Below are 19,588 nucleotides of genomic sequence, written 5' to 3'. Positions count from 1 at the left end.
CAACTTGGGCCAGTGAAGCAGTGTCCTCCACAACTAGATTGAAGAACAAAACAACAGCAACTTGTCTGTTCCCCTTCCCCTAATTCCCCAGTACTGTTCCCATCCCCCCAATTACCCAATAAAAATCTTTAAAAAAAAAAAAAGAATCTTGCAGGATTATTCATTTTCTATTAAGGAAAAAAATGTTAAGTGTGGGGTGAAATTCTGTTAAAATTGATGAGTTAGGGGGGCTGGCCGAGTGGCTCAGTTGGTTAAGAGTTGGCTTAAGAGTGCGGGCTCTGAGCAGTGGGGCCGCTGGTTCAATTCCCACATGGGCCAGTGACACTGCGCCTGAGCTGAGCTGTCGCTGAGTTGCCTACAGGTGGCAGAATGGCTCAGCTGGTGTAACAACAAGATTGCCCATTCAATGGAGGGCTACGCCCACCCGCAACTAAGACTGACACAGCACCTTGAGCTTAGAGGCCATGAGCTGCCACCGGGAAGCCAGATGGCAACTGACGCCCTCCACAACGATGATTGAAGAACAACAACTTGGCTGATCCCCTCCCCCAATTCCCCAACATTGTTCCCCTCCACCAATTCCCCAATTAAAAAAAAAAATTGATGAGTTAGTTATACTTCGGATTAGTCAGCCACTAACAAATATCCTACATGTATAGGATAGGCAGGCACTACAGACAAGAATTTTGGCAAGAAGTTACTTGGCGACATTGTGGGGAGCATTCCCCTATGACAGATCACCTCATCTGTCACAATAAAGACAACCACCACCAGAGGACAAACAACACATTTAAGATGTGAGGAACTATAATATAATTTCAAGATTTTACATGTAATCATTTATGCTTTATATCTGGTCATATTCAAAGATGGTACAATGGTTAGCAAAGTATAAAACAAGACACTGATTATTATCTTTATAAAAGGGAGACAATTAACTGACTGATGAGACAGTTATTCAGGGAATTCTTGTTTTGGCCAATTAAAACAATTCTTCAAATGTGGAATGGAATTACATGATCATATATAAATGTGTTGAACAGCTAACATAAAATTAAGTAGGAAAATTAAAATGGTTATAGAAATCAGATTTGGATTGGGGAGTTTGCTTGTAAGAAGATAATATAAAATTAATTAAATATCACATTATCATTCTTATATATCTAAAATGTTTCAGCCAATTTAGAATTATTGATAATTACAAGGTTTTAGTGCAATTTTCATGTTTTCTTTTTGGTAATCTCAAAATTTTCTATAATGAGCATAAATAACTTTATGACAAAAAGATAATTATATAAACTCAAAATGTTAAACAAACAGCAGATTCCTTTTATCTTGTTTAAAAAGCTATATTACAATGTTACTCTAAGATAGTAGTTACTTAATAGCAATAAATGTTACTATATACAGTACAAAAAGCTTTTTGGCACTTTGAAAAGACAGGATATAAAGTTAAAGGAAAAAAAAACACCTTAGACAATGTAAACAATTCTTAAAATAGCACTAACTGCAACCCTGTTACCCTAACTTTAAGAAAGGCAGCATAAAGTCCTTACATGCACGTGTTATTAATAGCGTCGTCCGGGCAGTGTCCTGAGCAGTAGCACTTTAAAAAAGGCAAGGTGTCCTCTGGTGCTAAGGTTACTCCATTTTCTGACTTCTGCTGGTCGGAGTCTGATTTCATCCCAGTACCATGGAGCATACTGTCTAGATTCTGCCCTGTAATCATATATGAAATTTGTAAATAAATCATTTCTGAAAAGCTAATTCTTTGATTTTTAGTTTTTAAAGAGGAAAAGCTTCTAAGCTTTCTTATGACAGTAATTGTAGCTAATGTGTTTCTTTAATTAAAAATAAATTTGTCACACAACAGCATTTATGAATAACCTATTATACACAGAATTACTATCCCATATAAAACTGAAGGCAACAAAGGAACAAGACAAATAAATAAATAAACAAAAACTGATAGATACAGACAACAGTTTTGTGGTTACGAGAGGGTAAGGTGGGGAGGGGGTGGTAGAAGAGGGTAAAGGGGGTCAAATATATGGTGATGAAAGGGGAACTGACTCTGGATGGTGAGTACACAATTGATACATAGATGATGTGTTACAGAATTGTACACTTGAAACCTATATAGTTTTGTTGACCATTGTCACTCCAATAAATTTGAGTAATAAAAAAAAAGAATTACTACCCCAGGTGTTGTGGGATATATGGAGGTGACTATGTCACAATTTTTGCACTAGTGAAAGACAAACAAGAGTGGCACAAGGAAGAATATGGTCCTAACTTTTTAGAAAGGTATGTGGAGGCAATTTCAGGGAAGGCTGAGATTACTTCCAATCATTAAAACACAGACAAATTACGTTTTTTTTCTTATACTCTTTAGTTCAAAACTTGTGACTAGCTTAAAAACAATAAGTCCTTTATTTGTGCCTCTGTGTGGAAGTAGAGTTACTAAGCTTCTTGCTTTGGACTTTAACTGCTTAAGTAAGGGGAATCATATTATCTGGTGCCTTTTATCTTAAGGTCATTGGTTCAAATCCAGACTATGCTGCCAGAAACTGAAGGTTATCCTTGCATTAGAGACTAGTAGCTTCAAATGACAGATACAGTCATATTTGATACTGAATCTTTCAAGTTGAAAGTAGAACAGAACTAAAACAGGGGTTTTTTTGTTTGTTTATTTTGGTTTTTTAATTGGGGAATTGAGGGAGGGGAACAGCATTGGGGAATCGGGGAAGGGGAACAGACAAGTTGCTGTCCTTTTGTTCTTCAGTCTTGTTGTGGAGGACGTCGCTTCACTGGCCCATGTTGGTATTGTGATCATTGTTCTCTTCCTGGCTGAGGCAGATCGGTCGCCGGCCATTGGATGGCCCACTCACGGGGGCTGCCGGCAGTTCACGCCGGCTGCCAGCCGCTCATGCTGGCTGCCGGCCACTCACGGTAGCTCACGGCAGCCCACTGCAGCCTACGCTGTCACTGGCAACTCACAGTAGCCCAGCTCCAGGTCAAGCTGTTGTTCACCATCTTAGCTGTAGAGGGCACAGTGTCACTGGCCCTCATGTGGGATCCAAACAGAGGCCCTTATTGCTCAGAGCTTGCACTCCCAAGCCAACTCTTAACCAACGCACAACTTGGCCGGCCCCTAAAACAGTGTTTTAGTAATTCCTTCCTCCCTCTGAATCAGCTGAAATTGACCAGGCTATTCCTTGTAGGGTTGATCTCAAGGGAATAACATGGAGAGCCAAACAAGTATGAAGTATTAAAAGAATTGGATATGTATTTAATCATAAATGTTAAATAAGTGGTTCAAGGCTTCATAATGTGGATTTGACTTTAAATTTAGCCATACTGGTGAGAAGAACTATTGAAAAGAGAAAAAAGTAACACATATATACACGTTGATAACAGGAAAAGAATGTGCTGCTAAATAAGTTTTAGTGATGCCACACCTTGACTTTTAATAATCTTCAGTTAATCCTTTAAATTACTACAAAACTTAAAGACCTCATTTATGTGATGAATGTCAACTGCTAAAAAAAAAAAAAAAAAAGCAGGGAGTGGAGCAGAAAGGGAAGAAATCCACTGAGCTGGAAATGAGGAGACCGAGAGTCTGGTGTACTATGGTTCCACCATAGTTTAGCTAGCTGGATGATAATGGATAAGCCATGTCTCTTCTCCAGGCTTGATTTACTCAATAAGACCGCAGGACTAGAGGACACCCGAGGTCTGTTAATAGCTTTAAAATTCTATTACAGTAACAGAAAGAAGTATCCATTCAGCTATGGAGAACAAACAGCAAACAATATATCCCATGCAATCGATTTTTCAAAAATCTAATGATACATAGAAAAAGCAGTATGGTGCAGAAGAAATAATACTGAAATAACAGTAAAAATAAAAAGTCAAGGGTTCAAGTCCTGATTATGTCCACAGATAAGTTACTCTCTGAACCTCAGTACTTTATTAAAAATGGTAGTAATACCTGCCCAATTCAAACCAAGAGGCTATATACAGATCAAATGAATATTAATAAATTAAATATAAAACAGTATGCAAATGAAAATATTACTGATAATTGATATCATATTAAAAGATCACTGATACTAAAAAATCCAAAGTTATATGATAGTTAGTACACATAACTTACTAGAAAACTATTTAAATTTAGGAGATAAAAATCTTAATTACGGGCCGGCCGAGTGGCGCGATGGTTAAGAACTCGCTTGGGATGCCAGAGGGCCCCGGTTCGGATCCCACATATGAGGGCCAGTGACACTGCCCTCCACAGCTAAGATGCTGAACAACAGCTCAACCTGGAGCTGGGCTGCCATGAGTCGCCGGCGACGGCGTGGGCTGCAGTCCCTGTGGCAGTGCATTGCCATGGGCTACCGTGTGTGGCCAGCAGCCAGCGTGAGCGGACAGCAGCCGCAGTGAGCGGCCGTCCAGAAGCCGGCGACTGATCTGCCTCGCCAGAGAAGAGCGCAATGATGATGCCAACTTGGGCCAGTGAAGCAACGTCCTCCACAGCTAGATTGAAGAACAAAACGACAGCAACTTGTCTGTTCCCCTTTCCCCAATTCCCCAGCACTGTTCCCATCCCCCCAATTCCCCAATAAAAATCTTTAAAAAAAAAAATCTTAATTACAATAATTTGCATCTGAGATTTACATCATCTCAAATATTTAACAAAGCACTCATTAAGGCTTACTATGTGCAGGCAAGGCACTGAATTCTGGGAACTGATCTCGTCCTTGAGAAACTTGGAAAGAGACAAAGTGGGAGGGGTAACAAGAACAAAAATAAACACAATGTGAAAAGTGATATAATACAAAGGTGCTATATAAACGAAGGAGCCAATAACACCACCTCATCCTAGGATGTCAAAAGCAATGAAATCTGAGCCACATCTTGAAGTTGTAATATGTCACCAGGAAGAGGCATAGATGCAAAGACACATACCTAGCAACAGTCCCGTGCACTCTCTCTGGAGGTAACAGCACCATTTAAACCATCTCCACGGTTTAAATAAATCTTTTTGTTGATGGTTCCTCGATTTATCTATCCCTCCAGCCTTCACTTGCTTAAGTATCTCAAAATTAACTTGTCCAAAATGTAACTCTTGTCTTTTCTCCTCAAACCTGGTGCTCAAAGCTTCTGGCTCAATCTCCACAATGGACTTGTAGCTCCACTGCTATTACCTGGGCCCATTACATCATGCCACTTCCAAGATAAGAATCTCCACACTGATCTCTCTACTTCTGTTCTTGGCCTCCCCAATCCATTTCCCACATAGCAGTCAGTTATCTTATAAACTTAAACCAGATCCTGTCACTCCCCTCCTTAAAACCAATTAATGGCTTCATATGCACTCAGAACAAAACCCAACCTCCTTCACCGGGCCTACTGAGGCCCAGTAGGCTTTGGACCCGGAGTGCCTCTCTATCACCAACTCCCAGTGCCTCCTCTCCTCATGCTCAGGCACACTGGCCTTCTGTCAGTTCCTAGAACATGCCCATGTCTTTCTATGCACAAGTTCTGTATTTACAAAGTATACAATTAAGAGGCCTGGGTTGGCTGGGGCTGGAGGTTATATTTCAAAACAAACACATGCAAAAAATATTTAATAGCTTACATGCTTAGAAACATACACACACACACACACACACACACACACACAAATATATAAATAGAGACAAATAGCTGAAAGATACAAGTGACTCTATGCAGAGACATTTATACCATGCTACTCTGTTATTAATAACAACTTTTAGCATCAATCATTTTATTAGACTTTCATTCCTGGCTAAACGTTTTTCCTACTTTTCCAGCAATCTATACTGGCTTCCTTCATATATTGAAGGGGAACCCCCGCCCCGATCCTTAAGATAAAACATCTATAATAGGAATCAGAAGGCAAAAGACAGAGGAGTTGGAGACTAGTGGGCTATCAATGCATTGCGTGTACGAGGTCATCAACAGCAGTAGTGGTCATTAATCTATGTGCAGTGAGCAGTGACCACTAAATGGTTTTCCAAGTCTTCCCTCCTCTGAGTGGGAGCTTATCTAGAACTTATCCTATGTGTTCTACATCATTCAATACTGGGTGTGTTGGGATCGGTAAGCTCTCTTTGAGCTGCACACTTTGGACCATGACGAGTCCATCTGGATCTGACAGAGGAGGATACACACCACCCGCAAGTCCTGCACTAGTAGCTGAGTACACGAAGGGATGAAACTGGGTTACAAATCCCTTTGCGGAAGAATCGAGTATTTCACACCAACACGAGCACTTTTGGCAGATGCATGTGAGAAAGGGTGTGTATGGTGTTAGGTAGACAAATGTGGTGCTCTACAGCAGGTATTTTAGTTATTCTACTCCCCTTTATCTTGCTGGCAACACACACACACACACACACACACACACACACACACGTGCGCGCGTTTTTTTGTTGTTGAAGTGTTTCCCCCCCTTCACGTGATTCAGAGAAGCACAGCCCTACCCTCAGTAGAGACAATTGTCTGTCTAATCTAACAATTTTAGTTTCAATCCCCTTGCCATTGTTTACACAAGGGCATATAATAAATTCTGCCCAATAAAATTAGAAGGAAGTCTGTTGGGAAAGTGGGGGAGGAGCCCGGGGAAAGATTTCTTTACCAAGTAAAGAGACATCCATCTCTCTTCCTCTAATGAACGCTGTCAACTCAAAGCTGCTACATCTGCATGTGATGTATGGCCCCTCAGCAGCCACAGTGTGGCCATGAAGTGCATTAACCTGTGGCTAAATTGCTATGTAGAGGGCAGCACATTGAAATAGAGAAAGAATGTGATGAGCCAAGGAATTAACTAACTGGAGTACCTGTATGCTCAAAGCTTTTGATGTGTGGTATAACATTTTCCTTATTGTTTAAGCTTTTGTTTACTCTGGGTTTTTGTTACTTATAGCTGAAAACATCTTAATTAATAAAGGAGATAAAATCTGAAGCAGACCCTTTCAGTTGCCCTATGGATATCTGTTTTCTCCGTCTTCCTAGCTAACAGAACTCTGATTTTGTCCAGCCCTAGGGATGGATTTAGATATTAACCTAAGCTGACTGTGACAACTGTTTCCTAGTTTTCCAGTAGCCCTAGCAACTCTCAGTTTAACCAATAAAACAAGATAAAGTCAGGGGGTTAGTTTCTGGGGACACTTTTGCTTTCCTGATATTAAGAGGTCCACATGATTCAAGTGCTGGCCCTTCTGCCATTTTTCCTCCCTCCAATGCAAATAACAGCAGCCATTTTGTATCCATGAGGGAATTGGCAAGAAAATTACAGAGATGTCAACCTTGATACTACTCAACTACTGAATGAACACCAGAAAATATCTACTATCTATGTAAAAAAATAAGTCTCTATTTGTTTAAGTCACTGTTTGTTGGGTAATTTTTACTTAAAGCTAAAATCCATTTCTAAATTTGTGACCAAGTAAAAAATAAGGACTAAATATCCATCAGATGTTAATATCAGGCCACTCATTCTTCTGTTACAACTTGAGTAACTTTATCTCAATGTAAAAGCACTTCAATCTATATCATAACATTTGATGCTCAAAATATTCCTGTTTGTATCTAGGATAAGTGCTATTACTTCTATTTTTCTAACAAGGAAACCAAGGAACAGAAAAATTTACTTTCTCAAGACACAATTCAAGACCAAATTAGAGCTAAAGTCACAGTTATTTCCATTAACACTACTCTGTAATCCTTCTTAGTAATCTCTCAAAAATAACATTTTTCCTACATTGGTTCTAGTTCTTTATTTTCTTTAAGAGCAAATATTTTTATCTTACCATTTGAAGCAACTATAAGCAAACCTTTTCTGAAAGGATGTATAACAAATTTTGCTCTTTATCAGATAAATTCTTACTAAGATTTTTCACTTATGTGTGGTAACTAATCAATTTTTTTCATCTAAAAAAGTTCATTATAGAACAACTGAATCAGGGTGGGGAATGAGAATCTTGTATCATATTGCCTCTGCGTGATCCATATAGATTAAAAAATTTTAAATACCAAATGGAGATTACCTGGGAGCGAGGTAGCAAATATAAATGTTACTATTAATTTAACTCATCTTCAAAACTATGACAGCTTTGGTTGATGCTACTCAACAGGCATATAACAGTAAGTACCAAAATAAAGGTGTTTTATTAATGTGGAGTTTCATTTAAAAAGTGGCTTTTTGCAAGAGGGCTCTGTATTCTGAGCATGATAACAATAATAAGGGTGTTTATACCTATGACAAAATACAAGGAAGCTACAGAATTCATTATTATGTTCCTGTTTTAAAGTGAAAAATATCAAAAGATTCATGCTGTTAATCATATTTCCTCTTGTTAGTAGACATTAATCCGTTATCACTGTGAACAAAACATTATGAAATAGCAAGCTGTAAAGTCGTAACTTTAAGATAATGAAGATGTCCAATAAGTTCTATCTAAAATCCTTTTGCAAAACAGTACTGTCTCTTCAGTATAAAATATTGTTCTAAATAAACCATACAGGAAAAGCTCATGTGCAAATACAGTTCATCTGATACTAAGAGTTGCACAATAACTTCCTGTTCGGGAATTCTATGCTGTGAACACACAATAGTAAAATTACAATACTGGTCATAAATAAAACTTTTGAGTACTTTATGAAGAAATTTTAGTATTCAGTACACACAAGTGCCATTTATATTTCTGAAGTCTTTTAACAACAATGAAATGATTTTTTAAATTATTCATATTTATTCCTTACTGTATTTTAAAGGAGATAGGAATTTTAAGACTGTCTTGAGTACCTATCACCCTGTACTTTAGGCAGTAGGTCAGGTCCTTTATTTTATACTTTCTTTATCTCATTTAATCCTTACACAATGCCTATGTTACGGATAAGAGGATAGGTTCAGAGAGACTGAGATTTTACAAATACTTGAAAGTGTTTTCTATCACAGTCAAGTTCAAAAATTATTTGGCATATTTGGTTTTTGCCTCTTTACTTAAAAAGCTATGCTGCTATACTTGGCCTAACTGTTCAAAACGGGATACGAGTTGAAAGAGCAATTGTAAGAATGAGTGCTCTTTTATATACAGAAATAAATTACTTGAAAGATACAGGATAGCTTAAATGAATACTGGGTTACCTTGAACTTGAGAAATGATGAACAGATAGGCTCCCAATAATCTGATGTAAATATATAGCTGAGTCATTGTTCAATTTTAATGTTTTGTATACACTGTCACCTGGTCTTGTTATGTCACTAATTCAAATGACTTTTATTCAATGAGATTTTCTTGTAAAAGGTCTCAATCACTTGACAATGATTCCAACTTCCACTGCTTTCTCCTGACTCCTGAAAGATAAAAATATGAAGGTAATGAATATGACTGAATTCTGAGAAGTTTTCAAAAACAAGGAGAAGAAAACAAATGCACGAACATCACTTTAAACAATGAAATATATTTTTAAAAATTAAAGCTATCTTTGTTTTTTTCAAAAAGGAACTGTAATGCAAAAGCTTAAGTAATTTAGTAATAGGTTATTACCTCTCCTGACCTTAGATTAACCATATGCAAAACAAGATAAGTGCACTAAATAATAGTCTTTTCTGGCTGCCCTAAAGTAATTACTTTGCTATTACCAAATTTTTTAAAAAACATATTAAGAATAAAACAAAAAAGTTGAATTTAAAATAGTAAACTTTTCACTAATCTTCCAAATCTTAAGATGTCATAAAAATATCTTGAATCTTTCTAATAAATAATTTATTCTATGGATAGGAGAGAAAGCCCACATAGAAAATCACACATTTAAGTATGTTGAGTGCTTTATCATTAAAACAATGCCAACAGAAATGTATCTTAAATAAAATTATTTTCCTCAAATACTGCAAATCTGACTTTATTAGGATAAAACTGAGCTTTTAATATTGATGACATGAAACATAAGCTCTCTAATTAAAGTTCAGCAATTATAAAAGTTAAATAGGTAACAGGAAAAAAGGCTAGTTTGTATAAAAGTGAATATAATTTTGTTTTCCCCCATCCTATTGGTTCACGCATTCTGATTTTATTGACTTCAGCCTGAATTTTTCCTGAATGAAAAATATTTTATTCACTTACGACACAACTACCCCTGGCATAATTTCTACCATAAATAACCTGAGCTTTCTATTTTATCTACCTAAGAATTTCTGATGTTAATTAGCACTCCAAAAGCACTTACAGTATTAAGGAAACAAGGTTTACAGTGAGATGTCATTTGTATTATATATTTTATATATGGCTTAGTTCTAAAATCTCTACAATTTCTCACATCTCTGCTACAAAATTAACGTGCTTCCCATCTACATAATGCTGAAAGAATAAGATACAAAGTCTAAATAATTAGAATTATTATAGAATTACATCTATATAATAATTAGAATTATTATAGAATTACTATAGAATTACATCTATAATGTAACAATAACATTTCTTGGGAGAACTTGACTTCATATAATTATGATTGTAGAGATACTTGTTCCAGGTTTCAAATTCAAAAAAAATTTCCAGTGTATTTCCAATCCTGATCTCTTTTTATTTCTATTTGCCTAGTAAATATCTCTAATAGGATGGCACTCCACCTATGTAAATCAAACTCATTACTGTTTCTTCTCATTCCTCAAGACATGCCTCTTCTCCCTCCACTTGCTGTCACAATGATGGGTGGCGCTCTCTGTCCAATCACTCAAACCAAAAACCCTGTCCTCGTTTCTGCCTCCCTTGCTAGCTCTAGCTCTCACCCCCTCACAATATTTCCCCTTATTTATTCGTTCACTCACTCAATCACCAACAGCATTGTTTGAATACATATTACAGATAAGTGCAAGATGCTAGAAAAACAAATATGAGCACGACAGTTTCTGTTTCAAGGAGCTCAGAATCTTGGGCAGGAAACTGAATGCTATGATTGGTTCCCTCTTTGTGTCAGTTTCTTCATCAATGTATTTAAAGCTAATATGTGGTCTTGTCTCATCAGAGGTACAACCAAGGCATCTTGCAGGCAGTCAATGAGATTCTAAGCACCTGCCACACTCACAGTTCCTTTCAGAGAAAAGGGATTGTGTGTGATTCCTTCCAAAACATCTGTGACTCTGCTACCCTGGGCACAGTTCAAATCCAGGATCTGCCTTAAATAGGTAACCTAACCTCTCCAGATAAAACTGGAATTCTATTATTAACTTACAATTATTTTGAGAACTAAATGAGATAATACGAACACATATTCACCTCTAACTACCCACTAGCACCATTATAAAAGCTTTGAACATATTAATATTAATGTATCAAATAATCACAACTACCTTATAAGATAGGTACAATTGTTATTTTAATTTTACAGATGAGGAAATTGAGGCAAGTAGTGTTTAAGAAATGTATCAAAGATCACACAATTGATAAGTAGGCAAAACTATAATTTTAATCAAGAAGATATGATTCCAGAGTCCAGATGTTAACTGCTACCCTAATACTGCCCTGCTAGATATTTTCTGTATATTATATAATGTAAACTATACATTATAAAGTATTTTAGAGGGCCTGCTACCGAGTAGATGCTCAATATAACTTCCCTCATTTCATACATGTTTATAACACAACTTGCCAACCAGGCACAGGAAGTAACAAGTGCTACCCATGACAATCCTATCTGCAAGGAATTTTTATAGACTAAAAAACCGTAGTAACTTATATGGAGAACAGCTATTAGCCAAGAAAAGGCTAAAGTACAATGGTTTCAAATGTCTCATTTGTAAGCTAACAATGGAAATCCCTGATCTTTAAAAGAAAAATGGTTTTAGCTGATTACAAGCTCATTATGCATCAGCACTTGTGATAAGTTGCTAAGACATGATGGCAATCTTATCAAGCAAGCACTGATTGAAGTGCACTGCTATAATCAAAGAGAGTAAGGACCCATCTCCCTTTATTCCACCTGGTCAGGCCTCTTATTAAACACTTTAGAGAAGAATGACGGGAATGCAGAGGACAGAGAAATGACTATATTTGAGATACAGCCAAAAGAACTGGGGGTCTTAATGTGAATGCACCTTTGTCAAGGACACAGCAGTCATGAAGAAAACAAGATGAGATTAATTAAATGATTCATCAGATTCCTTCCAACTCTGAAGTCCTGTGTGAACCATGCTCTTGCCATTGAATATTAATTTATTTACTAAATATTAAGTGCCTATTATATGCATGATTCTGTTATTAGACACTGAGAATATAGTGATGAAAGCAAAACAGACTCAGCCTTCATGAAGTTCAGAGTCATTAAAAAGACAATTGAGATATTCAGACATCAAACAAGAGAATACAAATGATGCTCAAAACCTGTGGTACATGCAAAGAAAGCAAAGTGCCAGGACCTGATGGGACATGGGGTAGTGATCTAATCTAAACTAGATGGAGAGGTTGAAGGAAATAATGCTGAAAAGTGACATTTAAGTTGCGATCTGAAGAATAAAAGTTAGCCATGTAAAGAAAGGGGGGTGGGGGGTGGGGGGTAGGGTTAGGCATAAGAACGGCCTGTGCAAAGATCCTGAGGCACAGAAGAGCAAAGTAAGAAATGATCAGAATGAGAGGTACTGTGGTGGGAGATGAGGCTTAAGACACAAAAGACAAGGACCAGGTCAAGCAAGATCCTATGAAGGAGTTGAAATCTAAGTGGGATGGGAACGCTTATCTGGCTTCTATGTATCCGGCTGGAGAGGACAAAAGCAGAAGCAAACTGACCAGTGAGAAGAGGAAATGGCAATTCAGGAGAGGGGAAATGGCAATTAAGATTTGGGGGGGGGGGAGGGAGATTACAGTGGATGAATTCAAGATATACTTCACAAACTCAACAGAAGTTGGTAATAGACTAGATGTGGGGGGAGTGAGGAGTCAAAGACCCCTCCCATTTCTGGCTTGAGCAATTACGGAAGTGAGGACAAGTGGATTTTTAAAGGAGTGAGGAGAAGAGATCAAGGGTTCAACTTTGGACATTTGAGATTACCCAAAGGGAATGTCTAATGGACATTTGGTTCTGAAGCTTAAAGGAAACATTTGGGACTGAAGATATAAATCTGTTATGTCAACAGCATAAGATATTTAAAGCTATGGCTCTGTATGAGATGGCCTTTTAAGAATAAAAAGAGGAGAGGGCCCCAGAACACCAACATTCACTTAAAAATTGGACTAATGAAAGCATTAACACCACATATATTTGGCATTCATTGATAAAACAAATTCATAGTCCAGAATTCAGCATGAACAATATTAATGTAGTTTATATTATCACAGCTGGAATATAAACTACAGTTCACAAGTGATATATTTTTTCCACAGTTAAAAGAAATCTAGGGGCAGCTGATTAGCTCAGTAGGTTAGAACACAGGGCTCATAACACCAAGGTTGCCGGTTTGATTCCCACATGGGCCTCTGAGTTGCACCCTCCACAACTAGACTGAAACAACCACTTGACTTGGAGCTGATGGATCCTGAAAAAACACACTGTTCCCCAATAAAAATTAAAAAAAAAAAATCTAGAACCATCCAACTAAGCCCCTGGTGGATTTCCGACCCTCAGAAAATGTATGAGATAATAAATGTTGGTTGGTTTGTGTGGTTTTTTTTTTCTTTTTTTCTTTTTCTTTTTCAAACCCTTATGTCCAGGGCTGACTTTCAATAGATTGCAGTGAGGGAGCTGCTCGGCTACGTAGGAAACCCCGACCCCAGAAGCCGGTCCTCTACAAATGGTTTAGCGCCAGGTTCCCCACGAACATGCATTGCATGACAGGCGAGGGGGCAGCCCTCTTTCCTACCGCGCCCCGTTTCCCGGGTTGAGGGGCACTCCACACCGGACCCCGGTCCCCACGCACGGCGGGACATGCCACGCCACGCGGGGAGCACTCGGCAACCCGCTGTAATGTTGGCTGTTTTAAGCTGCTAAGTTTTGGGGTATTTTGTTGGGCAGCAAAAGATAGGATTCATTGCTATAATACAGTCATTATGAGAAATTCGCTGAAATAATAAAAACCTAATCACTGTAAGTTACTGCACAGTCACCCAAAGACACAAGTCTCGAAAGCATAGTTAAGTCAGAATATAACAAGTACAAGATAGTCTAAAAACTAATTAGATTATATAATTGACATCTTTCTTTCAAAGGAGTAACCAAAAGTATGCTCTTTGTTTTTAAATTATATCAACGCGTAAGGCTCCTTTTTGGGGGGAGATGAGGACTGTCCCTAGTCCTACACTATATACCGTTACATATGGATTCCATAAAGATGACATCAGTCTTGTATTCTAGGTAAAGGCACTTTTCATATAATATCCTGGCAAATTTAAGAGAGTGAACTCAGACATCAGTCTATAGGTTTTGTGGGGATCAGGAGTGAGTGTCCCCAGAATGTGCCATGCTGGCATGCAGACCATTTAGAGCTGAAAACAAAGCCCAACAAACTCAAGATGAGGATGTGTGTGTGTTTACTTTCCTCTTACCTGTCCTAAAGAGATTCAGATAGAAAAACTTGCTTCAGGAAGGGAACCGCAGACAGACAGGATCCAAGCAAAAATCTGTTCCTAGGTTCCCCTTCTGTGTCTCACTGTTTCTGGGTTGCCCTGCAAGAACTTGTTTACCAAATGTTAGCTCTTTCCCATCTACCTGTAAATTGCCTACCTCACCCTTAGTTCAAAATGACATATATACCATATATACCTGATTTTGCCTCACTGTCTTTGCAGTTTTCATGCTGTGAATTCCCCCTGTGAATGTATTACAATTTGATTTTCTCCTATTAATCAGCTGTATGTCTTTTGAATTATTCGACCAGTCAGAACTAAAGGGGAAGGGGAAAGTTTTCCCTGTCCCAACAGTTTCGAAGATCAGCTCTAGTAAGCTATCTTGATAGGTCTCAGTTTCCTTAGCCACAAAATGGGTATATTACTGGCCCAAATGAGTTAGTACCTTGAACCTCTGTATTAAACATTCAAATAAATAACAAGTGTCAGTTGTTATTACTGTGATTCTTGTTATTAATAATATAAATGCTGATGATTTTTCCACTATTTGCCCCATCATATTAACTGTTTCTATAATTATGATATAGCAAAATAGTAACCTTATTTTGCAACCATTCTTGAAACTGAGTCTTTCATAATTGTAACATCTGAAAATAAAATATATTTTTAAAAATCCTAGAATTCACCAGAATTTTTATATTAAAATTAAAAATATCTAAGCTTCCAATGTTAAGAATGTAAGGAAATACAGACATTTGAAATGCTGCATAATCAAAATTTTAAAATGATGCTGGCATTTAAAAGCTGTCATTAAATAGTCCAAATGGGCATCTAAATAAATTTCCTTCACTATATACATAGGTTGGTGCAGTCTCTTCTTCAGGAAAACAATGCTAGGGCAAAGTTACTCAGTAAAATATAAATAATTTCTTTTTAAATAAAAAAATGTTAAAGCTTTGCAAAGGGTAAGAAGGCTGAAATCAACAGTTCAATCAGAATTAAAAAAAAAAAAAAAAAACCCAACAGGAAAAGGCTGAAGTCAGCTGAAAAAACAGACTAAGGTCATTCTTTCCTCTTCCCATTAAGCCCCCAGCCTTAATTTTTTACTTTTTACTCGTGAGGTTTGGGAATTTGAACAAGCTGGCCTGCTGCCAAGTCCATCAAGCAGGAAGGAGAAGACCCCTCCAGAGGACCTCCCCCGCCAGGCAGCTCCAGGCGCCAGGTCTGACAAGCTTTCTGAGAATGCCTAGACTCACTGCAGACTTTCTGGCTCCACCGCCATTGTTTGCATGGCTGCTTTGCTCCTTATCCAGAGCTTGGATTAGCATAAGAATATTGTCTTTTCCCTTAACCAGCAACTCATCCATTCCTTCCCCATTTCTAACCTCCACCCTCATCAATCCCTGAAGTAACATATACACTTAGGACTGGAGCAACACTACTCACAGTTATTTTTATGTCAGTGTAAAAAACAATCTCACCCAAATCTAAACATAAACCCTGAAGAAAACAACATGCTTAGAGAGTGTGTCTGCAGAGTCATAAGCAGGAATCTCACCAAAAGCCTGCCTTGGAGTCCATGGTGTGGGAACTTGTGATAGGTAAGACATTCATAATGAGGTCTCTGACAAGTCTGAAAAAGGAGTAAAGAAAACCAACCATCTAGCTAAATTCTGACCTACAGTAGGGAAGGGGAAGTTCCACTTTCTAAAGCTATTTCTAACTGCCATGTCTTTATCACCTACAGGTCACTAATTTCACCATCACCCCTGAAATTACTTTCCAACTACACTTTACCTTTTCCCAGCACTCAATTATTTACTCAAAACAATTTTAACATATTTAATCTTTGTATTTCTGCTTAATCACCCCTTCTTCATTCAAAACCTTTCATTTTCCTTCTGTGCCAAGAGACTACCGTCCCCAACACAAGTAGAAATTCTTCTGTGGGTGAGAATAAAGGGGTTCTATGGAAAGTAACCTCATGGGGTGATCTGATCATAAATTCCTCACTGGGCAGATCACGGTGGGTAGTCTGCCCCCACCTATAGTAGTGAAAGTTTTTAAGCCAGCCCTGTCCATTGTTTCTGTGCATTTAGGTTAACACATCTTTGAAATGAGCCTTACCAACCCTCAAGAAAGCACAGAATCTTACCTATTCTGTAATCCAATCCCCAGCCTTGCTTGTTTCCACCTCCATGCAATCTTCCTTAGAGTCCCTCCTGAGTTTCAAATGCATAAAAGAAACTACAAAACTGTTATTCTCTGAGCATTTGAGATCTTCCTCCCTGGCATATGTCGTCAGTTTGGCTCAAATAAATTCTTATAAAAATTCTCTAAAGCTTTGGCTGTATCTTATGTCAACACTTCCAAAAACAGAGAGGCAAGACAAACCAGTATGGCCATTATATATACTTGATGCATTTATATGTTTTATATCCCTCACTAGGGGTGTCTCAATATTAGATGTACAATAAATGCTTCCTGGTTTATGCAGTCTTTTCAAAATCTGGAGATAATCTATTTTCAAAACACCATTCAACTTTGTACTACAACTTCCCAAACCTTAAGTTTCTCCGAAACTTTTTTGTTTAACTGCATTAAACAAAAACCTCACAAATAATTAGAACTACATGATGCTATACAGCAATTTTTGGCACATCTGTGCTCAGAAGAGATTCTTAATGCCAGCTGTTAATTGAGGGGCTATGAGTGTTTTTCTTCTCTCTCCTCTGGAATAAGGACAAATGACCAAAAACAGGTAGTCAATCAGTGGTTGCAGAAATGCCTGGGAGGGAACAGAGTATGGTCATCCTTATTACAGGTAATGGTAAACAATACTGTGTTTCTGCACAGTATTTTTTATATTTTTTCTTTATTAAATTTATTGGGGTGACATTGGCTAATAAAATTATATAGGTTTCAAGTGTACATTTCTATAATACGTCATCTGTATATTGCAGTGTGTGTTCAGCACTCAGGGTCAGTTCTTCCATCACTACATATTTGATCCCCTTTTTCCTCTTTACCATCCCCCCTTGCCCCTTACTCTCTGGTAACCACTAAACTGTTTTCTGTGTCTATGAGTTTTTGTTTCTTTATCTTGTTTGTTTGTTGCTTTCAGTTATATCCCACATATGAATGAAGTCATATGGTTTTCTACTTTTTCTGTCTGATTTATTTTGCTTACCATGATAACCTCAAGATCCATCCATGTTGTCGCAAATGGCACTATTTCATCTTTTCTTATGGCCCAGTAATATTCCATTGTGTTTATATACCACATCTTTATCCAATCATGTATCGAAGGACCCTTTGGTTGTCTCCATGTGTTGGCCACTATGAATAATGCTGCGATGAGCATAACAGTACATATATCTTTATGGATAAATACTTTCAGATTTTTTGGGTAGATACCCAGAAGAGGGATTGCTGGGTCATATGGTAATTCTATTATTAATTTTTTGAGGAAAGTCCATACTGTTTTCCATAGTGGCTGTACCAACTGACATTCCCACCAGCAGTTGTATGAGGGTTCCTTTTTCTCCACAGCCTCTCAACACTTGTTATTTCTTGTCTTGTTGATAATAGCCATTCTAAGAGGTGTGAGGTGGGTATCTCATTGTGGTTTTGATTTGCATTTCCCTAATAGCTAGTAAAGTTGAGCGTTTTTTTCATACATCTGTTGGCTGTTTGTATGTCTTGTTGGGAAAAGTGTCTGTCCAGGTCCTCTGCCCATTTTTAATTGAAGTGTTTGTTTTTCTGGTTGTTGAGTTGTATGAGTTCTTTAAATATTTTGCATATTAACTCCTTGCACAGTATATTTACAGATAAAATCAATATAATATGGTAGTGAATAGTCTGGGGTCTAGCATAAGACAGATCTAGGTCTTCTGTGCAGATAAATGAGAGAAACATATAGTATTTAAAGGTAACTTTATGTTAGCACATAACTATCTTTATAACCATCTGTATGACCCTTACAGTAAGCAAAATTATTCCTACTTTTATGGAGAAAAGACAGTGACTACTGAGTTTCACACAGCTAGTAACTTGAAGGACAAACTAAAACCCAGACCTTCGAACCCCAAGTGCAGAGTTTTATCCAGTAAGTACATGAGTAAGTACATCAAAAGAGAAACAGGAAGTTAATTTTTATTGAGCCACATAAGACTTTATTTCATTTTCGCAACTCTAAAGGAAAAAGTGAAGCTCAGCAAATTTAAAAAAACTTGTCCAAGTTCACACAACTAACAAGTAGCAAGTCTGCTGCTGATAAAGCCACAATTCCACTCATTACTGCATAGTGAAGAGCTGGTAGATGATGAGAAAAAACAGAAAGTACAGTTCCCCTTAATATTATTACTACTGCTTTTTAACAACAACAACAACAACAACAACAACAAAAAACCAAACCAAAACAAAAACAACACACTTCTATCTAAATTCTCTGCTTTGTAATGCTGAGCTGGGATACTGCTAATCCGTCTTTCACTAGCTGGCTCCCTGATAGATTCTGTGTACCAGGAAGCTACAGAAAGCTGGAGGAGGGGAGAGACTTCCTTCTTTCTAATTTTGTTTGCTGTTCCTGTCAGAGTCACCTGAACAACATCCTTTGCCCTTGCAGCAGCAAAAGGTTCTAGTTTCCAGCTTCCTTTTACACCCCCAAAACCAGCCTCCTGGCCCCCATTCAGACCCAGTGGGGCCTACACCTTAGGGTCTTAGTGCCTGCTCCTTAAGACCCCTGCTCTGAGCTCTCAGAGTATTCTAAGATATTTTGAATTTAAGAATGAATTCTAAACTCGGTACATTTTAGCTTTTCTCAGCTCCCAAAATTTTACCCTATCAAGATTAGAAATTTATTCAAGATTGGTTGGACTTTTTATTCTAACTTATGTGGCCCAAGTCAAAATACTTGAAAGAGTATCAAAACTTCGAATTAGTAATTCTGAATAAAGTTGTATATCTTACAAAAGATACTTGGCAACACAAATGCAAAAAAA

General features: G+C 37.6%; 1 protein-coding gene across 1 annotated transcript in view; it reads right to left on the bottom strand.

Annotated features, from left to right (window-relative positions):
• Positions 1 to 19,588, bottom strand: part of BMPR1A (bone morphogenetic protein receptor type 1A) — a 154,894-nt gene that overhangs the window by 32,693 nt on the left and 102,613 nt on the right. Inside the window, exons 3-5 of the mRNA XM_019660476.1 lie at positions 9,179 to 9,388; positions 1,557 to 1,719; positions 1,414 to 1,429 (exon numbers count right to left, since the gene is read on the bottom strand). Of these exons, the coding sequence (XP_019516021.1) occupies positions 1,414 to 1,429; positions 1,557 to 1,719; positions 9,179 to 9,245 (246 nt within the window). The 5' untranslated portion in view covers positions 9,246 to 9,388. The remainder of the gene's footprint in view (positions 1 to 1,413; positions 1,430 to 1,556; positions 1,720 to 9,178; positions 9,389 to 19,588) is intronic.

Source organism: Hipposideros armiger, unplaced genomic scaffold (genome assembly GCF_001890085.2).
Source record: "Hipposideros armiger isolate ML-2016 unplaced genomic scaffold, ASM189008v1 scaffold_319, whole genome shotgun sequence".
Lineage (NCBI taxonomy): Eukaryota > Metazoa > Chordata > Mammalia > Chiroptera > Hipposideridae > Hipposideros > Hipposideros armiger.
Note: the sequence above shows the minus strand (reverse complement) of the source record. Positions and strands in the feature narration are given on the sequence as shown.